The sequence below is a fragment of the Glarea lozoyensis genome (genome assembly GCF_000409485.1).
Source record: "Glarea lozoyensis ATCC 20868 chromosome Unknown GLAREA14, whole genome shotgun sequence".
In the NCBI taxonomy this organism is placed as follows: Eukaryota; Fungi; Ascomycota; class Leotiomycetes; order Helotiales; family Helotiaceae; genus Glarea; species Glarea lozoyensis.
In genome coordinates this window covers 2029094-2045602 of record NW_007360988.1, presented here as the reverse complement: position 1 = coordinate 2045602, position 16509 = coordinate 2029094, and the positions used below count along the sequence as shown (strand labels likewise).

The 16509-nt window shown below is 45.3% G+C and overlaps 7 protein-coding genes across 7 annotated transcripts; 6 read left to right on the top strand and 1 right to left on the bottom strand.

The window, feature by feature from the left end:
- Positions 1-692: 692 nt before the first annotated feature.
- Positions 693-2507, top strand: GLAREA_07271 (Acid phosphatase/Vanadium-dependent haloperoxidase; the record flags this gene model as incomplete). Its single annotated transcript, XM_008081219.1, has 1 exon — positions 693-2507. The coding sequence occupies one exon, from the start codon at positions 693-695 to the stop codon at positions 2505-2507; it is 1815 nt and encodes a 604-aa protein (XP_008079410.1).
- Positions 2508-3229: 722 nt separating this feature from the next.
- Positions 3230-4994, bottom strand: GLAREA_07270 (uncharacterized protein; the record flags this gene model as incomplete). The annotated part of the gene is made up of 2 exons (XM_008081218.1): positions 3230-4524; positions 4577-4994. The coding sequence occupies 2 exons, from the start codon at positions 4992-4994 to the stop codon at positions 3230-3232; spliced, it is 1713 nt and encodes a 570-aa protein (XP_008079409.1).
- Positions 4995-6206: 1212 nt separating this feature from the next.
- On the top strand, positions 6207-7710 carry GLAREA_07269 (Second of Mu2 adaptin subunit (ap50) of ap2 adaptor; the record flags this gene model as incomplete). Its single annotated transcript, XM_008081217.1, has 4 exons — positions 6207-6245; positions 6294-6422; positions 6470-7558; positions 7630-7710. The coding sequence occupies 4 exons, from the start codon at positions 6207-6209 to the stop codon at positions 7708-7710; spliced, it is 1338 nt and encodes a 445-aa protein (XP_008079408.1).
- Positions 7711-8264: 554 nt separating this feature from the next.
- On the top strand, positions 8265-8747 carry GLAREA_07268 (uncharacterized protein; the record flags this gene model as incomplete). Its single annotated transcript, XM_008081216.1, has 1 exon — positions 8265-8747. One exon carries the CDS (start codon positions 8265-8267, stop codon positions 8745-8747), a length of 483 nt encoding a protein of 160 aa, XP_008079407.1.
- A 3229-nt stretch (positions 8748-11976) lies between these two features.
- GLAREA_07267 (uncharacterized protein) lies at positions 11977-13012 on the top strand (the record flags this gene model as incomplete). Its single annotated transcript, XM_008081215.1, has 3 exons — positions 11977-12198; positions 12251-12762; positions 12811-13012. 3 exons carry the CDS (start codon positions 11977-11979, stop codon positions 13010-13012), a joined length of 936 nt encoding a protein of 311 aa, XP_008079406.1.
- A 413-nt stretch (positions 13013-13425) lies between these two features.
- GLAREA_07266 (uncharacterized protein) lies at positions 13426-14667 on the top strand (the record flags this gene model as incomplete). Its single annotated transcript, XM_008081214.1, has 3 exons — positions 13426-13688; positions 13778-14476; positions 14523-14667. The coding sequence occupies 3 exons, from the start codon at positions 13426-13428 to the stop codon at positions 14665-14667; spliced, it is 1107 nt and encodes a 368-aa protein (XP_008079405.1).
- Positions 14668-15047: 380 nt separating this feature from the next.
- Positions 15048-15518, top strand: GLAREA_07265 (uncharacterized protein; the record flags this gene model as incomplete). The annotated part of the gene is made up of 1 exon (XM_008081213.1): positions 15048-15518. One exon carries the CDS (start codon positions 15048-15050, stop codon positions 15516-15518), a length of 471 nt encoding a protein of 156 aa, XP_008079404.1.
- Positions 15519-16509: the final 991 nt, after the last annotated feature.

Genomic DNA, 16509 nt, shown 5'->3' with positions numbered 1-16509 from the left:
CTACAATCACGCATTACCAAGTTGGGTGCTAATTGGCAATCTTCGCTGTGGGTTAATTATGCTGACATCTCAACCAAACGTTCCTAAGTTGAATTGCTAAGATGGAGCTGTAAAGACGCATTCCAAGTCTCCGAGGTACCTACACTGAGATCTTCATCAACCCTTTATGCAAACATAAGCCCCCAATAAGCCGCTCGGCTGTTCTAGGCGTCTTCAACGCACCACGTCCAGATTCAACAGCAGGGCGACGAATATCGTAGTACGGTCTCGTGTTCTAATGACTGATGGAATCATGAATTCGAATGATTGCCAAACACGAAAGATGATTCGATAACTAAACAGCTGTGGCTTGGCGGCTTAGTAGAAAAACGCAAAATCTGCCAGTCAGTTTGTGCGGCACGTCTACCTGTATGTTCTGAGCCTCCATCAGCTGAGTATGATTCGGAAAGGAGACGTTCTGGTTTGTTGTCGGTCTGCTGGAGCCTCGAGGGCGTTAATCAGTAAGAGGCGAAGGTTGACGAGCTCATCTCTGGGTATAAATATGAGCGGTTGGTCCCAGGTTACAAGAAACCACAAACACTTCTCAACATCTCTACAACGCAAACACTCCTCTTCAATACAAAATCCTTTGCTCGTACCTCGAAAGCTCAGTATTTATTCGTGCGAATTCTCTAAGTCATCTCAACTTCGAAATGGTAGTCCTTCCACCAACGAACGAGCCAGCATCATGGAACACCAATTACATCCTCTTCTGGAACAGTCTCGCACTGGACTTGAATAGACTCACCTCCTCCATCGGCGGTCCAGGAGGTGGCCCACCAGCATCAGCTCGCTTCTTAGCAATTCTGCATCTCGCTATCAACGATGCGTATTTTGCAATCAACCCCGATAAGACCGGCAATGCAACTACCTATCTCGATCCCAACTCTAGCGACCCAAGCACTAAACTCCCAGCTCTTGTTGGAGCAACAGACGCCTCTCAAGCAGTTGCTGGAGCTGCCAACACCGTTCTTCGCCAACTTTACACCAGTCCAGCGGCAGGAGTTGCTACCGCGGCTACGAACGAGCTCACAGCTCTGATCGATGGTTACCTCGCAAGGCTTCCTGTTCTCAATACCCTAGGAAACAGCTACCGCTTTGGTGTAGCAGTAGGTAAAGCAATCCTAAACCTTCTTGACCAAGGACCCGCTCCATTCGATCAAGACTCCTATCGTCCATCCGGCGGACAATATAAATTCAGTGAAGACCCATCAAACCCCATCAAACGTGTCCCAGTCAACCCCAACGACCCCAATGGACCCCAAAAGTCCATCCGTCCTGTCAACGCTCCATTCTACGGCATGCTCGGCAAACGGATTGCCGTTCAACACAAGGTCAACGGCGCACCAACTGAACACATCATCGCCGACCCTCCAGTCGGTTTCGGCATAAACAACCTCGATGCATACAACTTCGCTTTCAAAGAAGTGTATTCTCAAGGCGGGAATGCTGCATTGAACACCACTCGACGCACCCCCGATCAAACCACCGCCGGTTACTTCTGGGCCTACGACGGCTCGAACCTCATTGGCACCCCACCACGCAACTACAACCAAATCCTGCGCAAAATCGCCGTGGAGAAACGACCAGCTGCTGGCTTGACCGACGAGAAGAACAACGCCGATTTCGCGCGTCTCTTCTGTCTCGCCAATGTAGTCATGGGCGACGCCGGAATCTTCGCCTGGCAAGCGAAATGGTGTTTTGAGTTCTGGCGTCCTCTTAATGGCGTTCGTCAGGACATTCAAAGCCCGCTGCATGACCCATTCTGGTTGACTCTTGGTGCGCCAGAGACCAATACCGATCAGATTTCGTTCAAGCCTCCGTTCCCGTCTTATCCATCGGGACATGCGACGTTTGGTGGTGCGTTCTTCCAGGCGATCAGACTGTATTACAAGAAGCGTGATAATCTCCCCTTTGCGCCTGATGAAGCAGATAACATCGCTTTCGAGGCTACGAGTGAGGAGTTGAATGGGATATCTCGTGATCTTCGCCAACCATACGATCCTTCTGCGCCCATCACTGACCAGCAAGGTCTCGTCCGCACAGATATTGGAGCACGCAAATTCCCATCTCTCTGGTCTGCCATCTTTGAAAATGGAATATCTCGCATCTATCTCGGTGTTCACTGGGGATTCGATGCATTTGCGGCTGAGGATGTCGTAACCTCCAAGACATTCACCGCGGATGGACTCATAAACTATAAAGCAGCCCAGGATATCAAGTATCAGACCGTGGGTGCTAGAGGGGATCGACCAGGTCAATTGTTCCCAATCGGTGGTGTTCCTTTGGGAATTGAGATTGCGAATGATGTTTTCCAAAGCAACGTCAAGCCGACGCCTCAACAATTCCAACCCAGTGGGAGAAACAAGTGTGGTGATCCACCATCGTCAAGAGCGCCGCCAACACTGAATGGCAAGAGTTCTGAGCAGAATGGTGAAAGTAGCGAATCGGTTTTGGATGTGAACTGATGCGCCAGCGTATAGATTCACGGATCTTTACATCCCCTTCATAGATTTGTTGCGCAAGCTTGGGATCTGGTAATTGGTGTCGGATAGGTAATACTAGGGTTTTTGGGAGGAGTATCGGTCAGCTGTGTTTTCAAATTTGGAGTTGGTTAATATCGGATTTTTGGGAGGAATATCGCAGGGTGTTGGAATTACCTTTGGTTTCATTCTTTTCAAGAGGCGCCCTCTATTGGGTCTTTAATACTTCATTTCAATCAATTATCCTTCTTCGCAGTATTCTCCCCCCCTTATGTGAAAAAATCGTGTGCGAAGCCCCGGAACAACGTAATTCGAAATTAGTGTGCTACTTACGTTCAACCTGGAAGCTAGTAGACCGAAATATATTCCTTGACAGCTCATTGTAATTTGCCTTTGGAATATCCTAAGGCAATAAGTCGCCTCCGGCCGCTTCCTGGCACAGCGTTTAGTACAACTCCGAAAGACCGTGATCAAAAAACCACGCCAGCATCACTACGCAAATCAAATGAGTATAAAGTCCAAAAAAGCAGGTTGTGGCTGTTCATTATATATATATACAAGAGCGCACTGTTTCCTACCCCTATCCCTTCTCACGACCCACCAATTCCCAGCCTGTCAACCCAAGACCAAACACCGTACAAAATTCCAAACACCGCAGCTCAAAACGCCATACCAATTCCGAGATCCTTCCTGGTATACAAATGAACCTAACCCGTTTTCTCGTCTCCGTTTTGGATTTGATATCCCCCTTTTTCAAAATCATGTTGCTTCTCCATCGTGCTGTGGCGCATCGCTGCATCCTCTTCGCCTTGCTCTTCCCTCTTTTTCCTTCCCAACTTCTCACACCACTCTTCAGCACTGACAATCGTTCCATCCAATACGCCCGAGACTTGAGCCATCATATCCAAGCCCTCTTTGGCGAGTACAAGAACCCTATTCGCACCATCAGTGACCTCCGCATCGCCTTGTTCCAAACCCCTCGGATTTTGATCTGACGTTCGGGAATTGGCGAGACGGAATCTCTGAGGTAGAGAAGTGAGGTGTTTTCGGACCAAGATCCTAGCATTCTCTGGAAGTGCCCCACCAGCATATTTTGAGACGATGTCAACGACGCTCTTTAATGTTTTCAGGACATCCTTCTTTAATTCTGCTACCTTGGCATTGAGTGCGATCCTTTCGGCTTCACTTCGTGGTATTAAGGAATTGCCTTTCTCTCCACCTTCGCCCGAGTCGATCGTCGTGCCGGATGGTGGCGGATTCTCGTATTGCTCCAAGACTGATTTCAATGCCAATATTACTTTCCCAATATGTTCATTTGCCCACCTCAACCAGCCAAGGCAATATTTTAGACTTCGCAAACTTTCCTCGCTCATCGCAACGCTCAAGCCACTCGTTGACAATACGAACGACTGCCATGAACTATTCGAATTGGAAACTTCCCTTGAATCTTGTTTAGGAATGAGCGCTTGTTGTGTATCTTCGTAACTCGGGCTCCGGTATTCATCATATGCTGGAAGACTATCGACTTGAGAAGCTTGACTTTGGGCTCTTTGTCTATGCTGGAGATCTTGTCGATGAACTGGATATGAATCATATGACATATGTCGATCAGTCTCTTCGTCATCCGTAACCACCTTTCTCCGTTTGTTACTTCCTTCCCTCCCACTCTCCATCGAATCTACTGGTGAAAGATGACTGGGTCGTCTACCTCCAAGAAACCACCGTACCCCTCCTTCTACACCTGTCATCCGATTTACCGACGTTATGGTATTGACAACCGGCGAAAATCTATTCTCCAAAAACTCCGCGCTAGACTTGAATCTAGGACTATAATTCTTCGAAGCAGAATATGCGGAAAGAGAGCCACCAATGGCTGTGCCGAGAAGAGGATGTGATGTGGTAAGGAGGGAAAGTAGAGGTTCGTTTTGTGCCCCGCTATTTGGGTTTCGGGGGGAATTGCGAGGGATTGACATGTTTCTCTGCGTTGGCGACTGCACAAAATCTACAAATACGGTCAGTCGGGTTTCGACATTAAAAATGCTCGTGTAACATACCGGCTCGCAGGTCTCCCAACGCTTCCGCAGCGAGGCGCACATCTGGATCATCTATCGACAAAACACTTCCACCCCTCCTCCCGCGACTGTCTGGAGTATCAACGTCCATTCTGCTGGGTAAATCCGTAGCCATGGTAGGACCTGTTTTTGGAGAGAGCTGCGACGGTCCTGGTTGGTAATAGGCGGTCAAAGGATTGGAGGAGGGCCAGATTGTGATATGTTCTTCGGCTCTATACCGCGACTCGACGGGCGCCAGAGGCAACGGAGGTAAAGTACGTTCATGATGTACGGGGGGTGGTGCTGGTGGATCTGCGGTGGGTACGGAAGGTAAATTCAAAGCATTTGGATCATGAGATTGCGCCAGAGAGTAGGACGGTGGTTGATCTCGAGGCAAGTGATCCTGCTCCGTTTGCTCCATGGCGTCGAGAGCAACGGATTTGCTCTGCTTCTGCAGATTCCGAAGTCGTCACGACTAGAGGAATGCGACTCGTTATAAGATGGGCGTTATGGGTGCGTGAAGTATGACCGACTCGCGCGGCATTTGCATGTGGTTTGGTCGATGCGATGGGATGCGAATGTGAGGGGATCTGGAGGTCGTGGAAAAGAGAAATGATCGGAAAATGAAGCTATTCCATGATCAACAGTTATCAGAAAATGGTTGTATGAAGAAGGAGAATGTGCGAGTCGACATATCTAGGGGCGATGTGGGAGTTGGATGATCTTCAATGGAGTTTGTCTGATGATCACATGCGAGTTGGCTGCAGACTGACTCGGCAAGGAGAGGGATCATGTGATTTGGCGACACCAGTTGGGACTATCGGGGTTATCGTCGGATTTTAACGTGGAGTAAAAGAATGAAAATATTGAGATCAAATTGTTTGGAATGGTATCAGCGTGGAGAATGAGTATCATTGCTCGTATAAAATCAATTCAATATTCCAATATACCTACAAAAATTTGAACCATTCTCAAGTGTACTTAATACCTCAAAGTAATATGCTTTCAATTCGTTGTTTTTCATATGTTTGGTCCCTCTGACGCCGCCCAAGCAACCTGTTGTTCTTGCAAACAATGCTCGGCCAGCTCTTATGGTACCGCATTCTCCGTCTCCGCACCGCGAAATCGCTAACTTCATCAATTGAAGGCAAGGTAGACATTGACAGAAAGTCAATATCGGTCATGCTAAATGTTGAGCTGCACTGTCTAAAAGGGCGCGTTGAAGAAGAAAGAAGAGATTTGGCGAGAGAGAATTCAGATAATGGGAGAGATGACGCTAGTCTTGATTGGGTGGTTAGTCAGTCGCCCCACCTTCACCTGGGCAGCTGGAGGGTTGCCGCATAGGAGGGCGGGATTCCGCTCCACTATCCCCACTCCCACTCGCCAAGACCCGTCTGCAAGGCCACCGCTGTCGAGACTGAAGCTCGAACTTTGGAAATACGTGGGGTCTTTAGAACACACTCCAGACACTCCGTGCAAGACCAACAACGAATTCCTCTCAACCACATCTACATTCTATACTCTTCGAAACCACATACAACTTCCCTCGCATGCTGCGACTTTGCTGAATCCTTTTATCAGCCTCTCGGCGACGCCATCCTCACCCTAAGAACCTCTTTTCAACACCGTCAACATGGCATCTGCTCTCTTCTTCCTCGACCTCAAGGGCAAAGTAAGATCTTGCAGATGGTATGGAATCCCTGCTGATACATCTTGACAGACCCTTCTGGCCAGAAATTATCGAGGAGACATTCCCATGTCTGCGGTGGAAAAGTTTCCAATACTCCTCAGTGAAGCAGAAGAAGAGAGTTCTGCTGTCCCACCATGTTTCTCCGACGAGGGAATCAATGTATGCGCAACGTCCTTCTCTATTTGTTCGTACTGACCTCTTCCCAGTACCTCTACATCCGACACAATAACCTCTATCTCCTCGCTCTTACCAAACGAAATACAAATGCCGCCGAGATCCTCCTCTTTCTCCACAAACTCGTCGAGGTCTTTACCGAATACTTCAAGGAGCTGGAAGAGGAATCAATAAGAGACAATTTTGTGGTCATATACGAGTTGCTGGACGAGATGATGGATTTTGGCTACCCACAGACGACCGAATCCAAAATTCTGCAGGAATACATTACCCAGGAATCGCATAAACTGGAAATCGCTCGGCCGCCAATTGCAGTCACAAACGCTGTCTCCTGGAGATCGGAAGGTATTCGATATCGGAAAAACGAGGTCTTCTTGGATGTAGTGGAATCACTCAACCTGTTGGTTTCTTCGACTGGAAATGTGCTTCGTTCCGAAATTTTAGGCGCAGTCAAGATGAAGTGCTATCTTTCTGGTATGCCTGAACTGCGACTTGGACTGAACGACAAGGTGATGTTTGAAACGACGGGAAGAGCGACTCGCGGGAAGGCAATCGAGATGGAGGATGTCAAATTCCATCAATGCGTTCGACTTTCGCGATTCGAAAACGACCGAACAATCTCATTCATCCCACCAGACGGAGAATTCGAATTGATGTCATACAGATTGAACACACAGGTCAAACCGCTCATTTGGGTGGAATGTATCGTGGAATCACATTCTGGGAGCAGGATTGAATACATGTTAAAAGCAAAGGCACAATTCAAGAGGAGGAGTACAGCCAACAATGTTGAGATTATCGTCCCGGTACCTGAAGATGCGGATTCTCCTAGGTTTCGTACGAATATTGGAAGTGTACATTATGCGCCCGAGAAAAGCGCGATTGTCTGGAAGATCAAGCAGTTTGGTGGTAGCAAGGAGTTTTTGATGAGAGCGGAATTGGGATTGCCTAGTGTCAAGGGTGATGATGAACATGGCGGTGGTATGACGGGTGGATTTGGTGGAAGTATGGGTGGTGTTGGCTCAAAAGGCGCCAAGAGACCTATCAGTGTGAAGTTTGAGATTCCATATTTCACGACGAGTGGTATTCAGGTGCGGTACTTGAAAATTATCGAGCCAAAGGTATGTATCCGTCCTCTCGGCCAGGCAAACTGCTAGCAATTTCTCTGCATCAAATGCTAATTGTGTATCAGTTACAATATCCATCATTACCTTGGGTTCGGTATATCACACAATCGGGAGACATCGCGGTCAGACTTCCCGACGTCAGTTAGTCGCTGCGAATGTTTGGGGCGATCAAGCGAAAGGAGCTCATGGGGATTCCGAATAGACAAAAGCCGAGCATGGGTTTTACGTATGGGGAACATAGTTTGCATTTTAGGAGTTGCTCAGCGCAAGCAAGGAGTTTTCAATGTAGAGAAATGGCATTATTATGAAATTTGCTGATTATTGGCAGAGCCTCTTTTTTCTACGTTCTTTGTCCGGTGTTACAATATGAATCCTGCATGCGTTGCAACCAAGCTTCCATTTGGTATCGTGACTTGTTTCTTTGTTTCGATTTACTGATCTACCTATTTTTAGCTATGTCACCAGAAGAATCGCATTTTCGCAAACGATGAACAAAGAAGATACAGACTAAGAGAGGTCCCCTCGATCGATATCGCACATAGGAAACTTCTTTACCTTATGCCAATCACCACCCTCCAATCCAACTCACAAAGAACGCCCAAAACTTTAATAACAACCTACCTCAGAATGCCCTCCACAAAATTTCCCGAATCTTCGAAACAAATTTCACATCCAAAACACAGCACATTACAATCACAAAATGAACAACCCCTACTTCAACCACATGGCCCGTCCGACATCTCCCCTGTCATCCACCTCTCCACCCTCACCAACTCGCAGTATCCCTCTCTCGAACCTCAGCCCTCCCTCCCCCACAACATCTAAATACATAACCGGCACCTCAGAAGGCGACATCGCCTACTTCCGCCCAGCCAAAACATACCGTCCGCACTTCCTCTACACAGCCGTGCTGGCAATTATCCTGCTCATCGTCACGATCGGACTCTCCGCCGGCCTCGCAGTATCAAAGAAGAATCATGACAGCGTGCCGGTCGTGACGGTCACGATCACGAGTATAGCGACGAGCACGAGCACGAGCACCACTAGTACGGGGAATTTCTTCCCGACGTTTAAGAAGGGGACGACGACGAAACCGCCAGGGGGTGATGGGGCGACTACGACGACGACGAAGCCGCCGGTTACGGTTACGACGGATTTGGGGAAGGAGTTGGTTAGTAATTAGATGTTGACGTTGATCGTTGACGGGGGTGGGTGTATATATATATTTATTCGTTTTATTTGTAGAGCAAAAGTTTGCTGGCTGGAATGAGTGAAAATGTACCCATGGTTTTGATTTTGCGAGGTAGCGTTTGCGTTTGTTTAAGCGTAACATATTACAACAATGGTCTATCAATTATGATTTATCTCATTGGTATTGCATATTAATATTTCATCGTCTAATCTCAACCTCATCCCCCACCATCCACCCCCCTACACCTTCGTAGGCTCAGGCACCAACACCGTCCCAACCTCCCCATCCTTCCCTTTCGTCGTCGAAACCCTCAAACACTGTCTCTCGTCCGCATTACACAGAACCTTGTATTTCGTCGACCACCCCCTATTACTACACGTCACATCCACCGTTACATTCTTATTCCGCGTCACCATCACGGTGACTTGTTCTGTTACTACACTTGTGACGTAAATTGGTGGGAGAGTGGTTATGGATGTCATGGTGAAGTTCTGGGTTGCTGTTGTGGATGCTGTTGATGTGACAGTGATGTTTTGCGGAAGGATTGATGAGGAGGTGCTGGTCGTTTGAACGGCGAGAGATTTAAAACTATTGAGTTTCGCGGTTGAATTGGCAAGGAGCCCACCTAGTGTTGCCACAAGTATCAGAAGACAAGTAGCAACAGCCGTCATACCCAAAAAATACCGCCAGTGATTATTCGCTTTCGGCCTAAAAAACGAAACCTCCGCCCCATCAGCCGTATATCCTCGATATTTCGTTTCCGCGTTTGCATTCTGACTGCTCCTACTAGTCTGCGGAGTGATTCTGTAAAGGTTGTACGGGTCTCGCGGGGTGTCGTTGCTGTGGGATGATGTCTCGAAGGGATTTAAGTTTCGAGGGTACGCGACTGATCCTCGTGTCCATGGTGGGAGATCGACGTCTTCGAATTCGCCGGGAGCAGAGTCCCTGCCGTGGTAGGGGTTTGGTTGCGCCACTTTGGGTGGTTATGGTGAGATGCCGGGTGGGATTCCGGGTTTGATGCGTGGTTGACGACGTGAGAGGGTTTTTTGATCGAGGCTGAAAGGGAGGTGCTTTGAGCGGTTAAGAGATACGAAGCCATTGTCGTTCATGGTTTAATCAGATTGCTACATGATGTTCCCACATCTTGTACTTGAATAGCGAATGGGTAATTGGTGGAAACTGTGAATAAAGGCGATGATAATGATTTTTGCAGAAACTTTCCAAATTTCTCGAATAATAACTGACAAATGATCATTCCCTAATAAAAAGATGATTCTGTTGACGACAAGTAGAGCTGAACCACCAAACTAGGATTTAGTAGATTCTGGGGAAATATCAAGGTACCTTCTCAGCCTTTGGGGTATATTTGAATAACATTACAATATTATCATGAGCTGTTTTCTAGATCTCGCTAGTACAAGGTAGAAAAGGGTCTCTGTCGTCCTACCGTTAGCGAAGAATCTATTATAGTCAAAGTGTAGGATTTGGCGTATGAAAGACCTGCGACAGACTTGAGTCTGTTGTTGAAAACGGGATTTGCTCGAGTTCAAGAGAATGGATAGATCTATTTTATAAGATAATCAGAGACCCTTCAAAAATTTACCACGTTCCTTGAAACCGTTTCGTTTTAACCCAGCTATGAAGAACGCTTTATGTCAACGCGTCATAACATTAATACTGTGTGGATAAATTACTCTTCATAAAGAAACGAGTGCAATACACCTTCGAGCATCCTCTTCTGTTAGGTACACTTTTCTTTGCATTTTATCTAGAAGCAATTTTCTTCAAAGGGAAGTCACCTACTCAAGAGACGTCAGAATGAATGCCCTATACTTTATGACAGAAAGTGGAAACACATGTTAACATGTTTTCAATCATATTATGCTTTTCTCAGATATCTCACAAATTACCATAACCCGCTTCTCTTGCACACACCGCCCGTACATGAAGGCCGATTGAACAAAATCAATCGTGGCCCGTCCTTAACAAAATCCGTTGCCAGTGTAGGCTGTTCTACTTAATGAGAGTTCAAGACATCTAATTATAGCCATCTCCTTACCGTCACAATTAAATTTTATCCCAACGACAGTCCTAATATGGTTGAAATAGAGGCATTCTACAAGTCATCGATGGCAGCTGAGTATTCCATATATTCAGGACAGCATTCAATTGACCATTACTTGATCAATGTTTTCAGGTTCTGGTAAAGTGTTTCAAGATCTTAATTGAAGTCATTTGGCAAGGGTAAAGGTTCCTTGTCAAGAAAAGAATTCAGTCTTGGTAGTGCTTTCATATGGCTTCTATTGTCATTTTTCACGAAAAGATAAGGTAATTTTATCTCGAGTTTTCTTGGAACGTGCATTTCTGCAAAACCAGAAAGTACGGTCCCAGCTCTGCCTACAACGAAGGACGCCGACTCTGGGTTAATAGGAAGTCTAAATAGATCATTTTGTCCAACGTGTTCGAGCTCAATCGAAACATACTGACTCTTATGAAATACCATCTCTGGATTGGGTTCTTTTCCGTATGTCATAAAGACAAACCACTTGCTGTGAAAGACGAGACAGCCACATTAATTTAATAGTAATTTCACCCAAATTCTCATATGTATACCTTGATATTTTGATTATTCTATAGAAATTACCAGGTCTGTTGAAGATCCTTTGACTATTTAGGCAGCAGCGGACGTCAATCAACAAAGTACTCTTGGCTTAGGTGACATCTTGAACACTTTGTTGAAGGACTAAAGTAATCATTAATCTTGATACAGTAAATAATTTACAAAGTAGGGCACCAGACGATGTTGAAGAACTTTATCGAATTAACATATTTTGATTCCATTTTAAATAGGCGTATTTTTGCTTGAAATCCCAATCACTGCAAAAATTTTCAAAATGTCACTACCTAAAGATCCTTCCATTGTCTACTCGAAAAGAAATCTCGGGTTACACGCCAAGATGCCCTCGATTCAATTTTATTAAAAGCTGAAGAAAAACGGTGAGTGCTGACATGAGATCCGCCCAGCATTCGCGTTTCATTGCATGGATGTCTACACCTCTCAGTGGTTGGCAGAATATATTACCCCACATAACGGGAGGTGCTTATTATTCCACGCCCCACACGTTCTCGGGCGATTTATGTGTAATCCAAGCCACAGGGCACAATCTCATTCTCACGAGTTTATATACTAATCGCATTTGCACGATGCTGAGCAGTTGCAATGGCTCCGGTTTTAATCCGCGACGTGCAATTTGAGCGGAACAGCACTCAAGATCGTCATAATCGCAAATTTGGTGACTGGCGAGATGTGGATGATCCTGGAGCCTTTATTCTTGAAGCATGGGGGCAAGGCTTTATGTTTGGTGCCTTGCTGATCATGGCTATTATCACGATCACAAACATGAAAAGAGGCGTGCTTTTGCACAAGATGATCTTGCTTGAGGTTTTGGGCCCTTTCGTCAGAAACTCAAGAGAATCCGCTAATGATAATCAAGTTAGTGCTGGCGATGAGCCATGGTACATTCTGCTTTATGTCTTTCGATGGCTACGGATATTATCTATCTTCCACTGCTGCTCTGCTCTACTGCTCATACTTTACTCACAACATTGTCGCATGGCTAAAGATCAAACCATTTTTCACCGGCCCTCAACCATTCTTTGGATTCCAATACTCGACTTGGGTGAGGTGGATCTACCTCACCACGTTAGGAATGACGGCACCAGTATTGATCTTTGAGATATGCAATAATTTCCGATTCTTCAACAACTTCAGCCGACTTTATGCTACTGTGCGACCATATGAGCCTCTTATGCGAGACCCATGGTGGATTTTCAGTTGCTTTACGCTTTTTCATGTGATCAAGGGAAGCTACAACTTGAAATTGATCAAGCTGATACAGCGTTCTCCGAGATTTGGCATCATGCTTCTAGCAATTGTTTTGGCAGTATGCTTTACGATTGTCGACATCTTGTCAACCATCATTCGAGATTTAAGTATTACAGATGGGTAAGTCAACTCGAAGGCTCACTGTCGCTGTTAGTAATATCTTCACAGAATAAACCCGTACTGGAAACTTGCTGTTGTGTTCAAGTGTCTCACGGACAACATATTACTTGATGATTTCAAGAGCGTTTTGCAAAAACTTTCAAATACGGAAACACACCAAGCTGGTGCTAATGGGACACTTCGAGCGTCATTAAACTTATCGAAGGTAGGAGGGAGCGAGCATCGAGAAGGCACAGGTTCTCAGGATTAGCACAATCCCATAGTTCAATATCAGAATTAAAGCTGCCTCTTTGTAGTCCTCACATACCCGAATAACACAATCTTGTGTCGGACTAAATGACTTTATTTAATACCTTTTGTAGACTTGCCACCTTAGTTATAAACTTATTGCCAAAACTACATTGATAGATTCTATATCGGATAGTTGAACCTAAATGTAAATACGCTGTTCCAGCCTCTTAAATTGCGACGAGGACGGTCCACAAGAGCCTTGGCGCATTTAGCCTATTTAGCCGCCCAACTGTTTCAACGTCAGTATAACTAACAGAATCCACTCCCCTTGAGAATGCAATTTACTTCCTTATCAAATGAATCAAAGACTTCGCTCATGTTAAAGAAACAATTCAAAATCTTTCGTGCCACTAGACAATCAAACATCAAATTATGTCTTCTCCCCCAGAGCATTTAGAACCTTCGCAACCCACACAACCACCCCTCACATACAACTGCACACCCTTCCAAATCAGCAGTCAGCACGCGGCGGACCTCTATCAATCCGGCACCAAACTGTGGACCCCAGAAAATCTAAAATCCATCGAATCCCAACTAACCTCCTCTCTCACCCTAGCCTTCTTCACCGTCCAGCGTTTAGACGGCAGCATAGTGCGTTTCCAAAACCCCATGTTTGGTGTACAGAAACCAATCTGGTAAATAATCCCTTGTCCTCTGCTACGACGAATTCTTGAAGCGATCAAGAAACTGTTCTGAGATAAAATTACATTGACATTGTGCTCAGGAAGCCACGCGTCAAATTCCAAGAATACTGGCATCTAGTCCGCTCTCAACCCGATGGCCCAGCCGAGATATACAATTGCACCTACCTGATCGAATGGATCAACCAGACGCGGCAGAATTATGAAGGGCCTATTCGAATTGCCCGGGAACTGCTTGAAAGTGGTCGGAAACGATGGGAAGAGAGTCAGATTTGTAGTGCCTTCGTTTCTCGGTTCCGTGGGCTTTTGATAAAAAGCGAGCAAGAAGATAGGGCTGCGAAAAAGGTAACAAAGCTGATATGCTTTGGGTTAGGTGATCTGAACTTTAAACCGCAAGATTGGTGGAGAATACAGAATAATGCGAAAGAGAAGGAGGAGCGGCAGCTGGAGACGAGCTTGATAGAGGGGTCGGTGATACATCACGCCGTTGCATTGACGATGGCTAACGTGATACGCTCTTGTGCCAAACAAGGGGATGAGAAGTTAAGATTACTGACCCAAGATCCACAATACTCCGCCGAGACAAAATTATTGTTGCAGGAGCTTGGATTTGAGGTCGTGGGAGACCACGGCGCGGGTGGTTTTGCAGAACTTGACGACGAGTCTGTAGTGTTCTCGGCGTTTGCTAAGGCCCCTGTCAACCAGATTATTGCAGATATCGCACGTCCTGTCGCCATTATATGCCCAAGAAAGACCGGTGCTGATACTTATAACCAATTCTCGTGAGTATTCCAGCACTGCTACGATAATGTTGGCTAACATGAATAGAAAGCCACAAGCCGACGCAGAATCCCCACGGACAAGGCAGATGTGGAAGGAGTACGATAATTGGGACTTCCTACCCTTATCAGAAACTTTGCAGACGGAAGGGTCTCTGGATAGGTTCGCGATATATACTGGAATTAAGGGATAAGTCGAGACACTCTATATTTAGCCCTTTAATTATCTTTTATTTATAAGAGTAGCTTTAGGTATATCTTATTATAATAAATGCCTTTCTACTTATAATTTCGGTTAAACCTTTTAAGTATATCTTTAAGTATTACGATAATTTTACTAATATTACTACTCTAAACTCGGCTTATAAATATACTAATAATATCTAGATTATAGGTTAGCTAATAATTATCTGGAGTATTGATAGAGATCAAATTTAAATATTTAATAATATATTAATAGGGTATCCTCCTTCGACTTCGGCACAAACCCTTACAGCAAACTGCTGTATAGTATGTGTCTAGCTTTATTTCTGCATTTAATCGTATTGTTTAATTTGGAGAAGTGAACATCAATATGACTCAATCCGCGAACTTCGCGTGGGTAATCGACATTGCAGACGACGTTCTTGCAGTTAGCGCAAAATACGTCCTCCGCTTCAAGCTCCCGAAACCGGAGTTCGATTTTGGTGCTGGTGAACTGTCGGGTCCTGGTTTCCTGATACTACGATCAGCTGCTCCTACAACATCATCCTCGTCTACATTTAGTAGTACCTCAACTTCCAGTATATCTATACTGTCAACTTCAACATCAATCTCTTCCTCCTCAACAACGACACCCACACAATCCACCTCCTCCGCCATAAACACAGCAGACTCAACTGGATTAAGTACTGGCGCCAAAGCTGGCATCGGAATTGGGGTCGCAGTATCTGCAATAGCAACCGCAGCTGTAGTGTGGTTCTTCTTCGTTCGCAAGAACAGGGAGTCGAAGAGCGAGGATGATCAGCTCGTTGCGGCGAGTGGTGTGAATGAATCTGGGAATTAAATAGGGCATCAGCAGCAGAAACAGAATCACCCGAGCATACGGTCGGTTGAACTGCCATCGAGGAATTTGAAGATCGATGCGATTCAGTGGAATTGCCGGCACGTGGAGATTAGCTTTGCTCTTGGATAATGAAAATGTACCTTTTTATGTAAGGTGATCGCGAGGGATATTCAATTAATCTAAGACTTTGAGCGTTTCTAACAAGGACAATGCTGTACAATAAACGCAAGTCTATAGTTGGAAGACACCCACGGAAAAGTTGAAGTCACACAGGGAACACAAAGAGATGGGTGAGGGACATAGAATCGGAAAGATCAGGAACTTGTTCCAAAGAGCGAGCAAGATTCAACATGGGTTCTGTAATTACTTAATAGATAATTGGGGGAGAAAATTATTGTTTATGCCTAGTCCTCTTAGAGTCTGTCATTCTTTAGCCTTGCATCGGTACCTAATGGTTGAAAGAAGAAATCAATGGCTTCTAAAGATACGAATACTAGAATCGGCTTTATAAACCAGATCCACTCGCCAAGACTAATCTACGAAGAAGCATAAAAAGAAAGCCGAAAATATCCAACATCTTCCTCTGTGCAATTCTTTTCCTTCCTGCCGAGAAAAGACATATTGTGCTAAGACAGAAGACAATTATAGGTAAATAAGTCGGGATGGTAATACGAACGCGAAAAGGGTGCCCACAAATAGCCTGTGGGTTACCTAGGCACGATTAGCCAGTGTGTTTTGACTATTATAGAGCTTACTTGCTCGAAAGAAACAGACGCGCAATTCTTTAGCGATTACAGGAATGAATCATTCTATAGATATATACAGAGTAGAATAATACGATGCTTTTGCAATAAAAGTGATAGCTGTTTATTTAAAGGGCTAGAAGTTACTACAATTGTTTTATAAAATCAAAAGGAAAAGAACTACAGATTGCGAGATATATCAAACGAGTATATTCTTAATTATTCTTGACATCTAACTTTTTAATGAC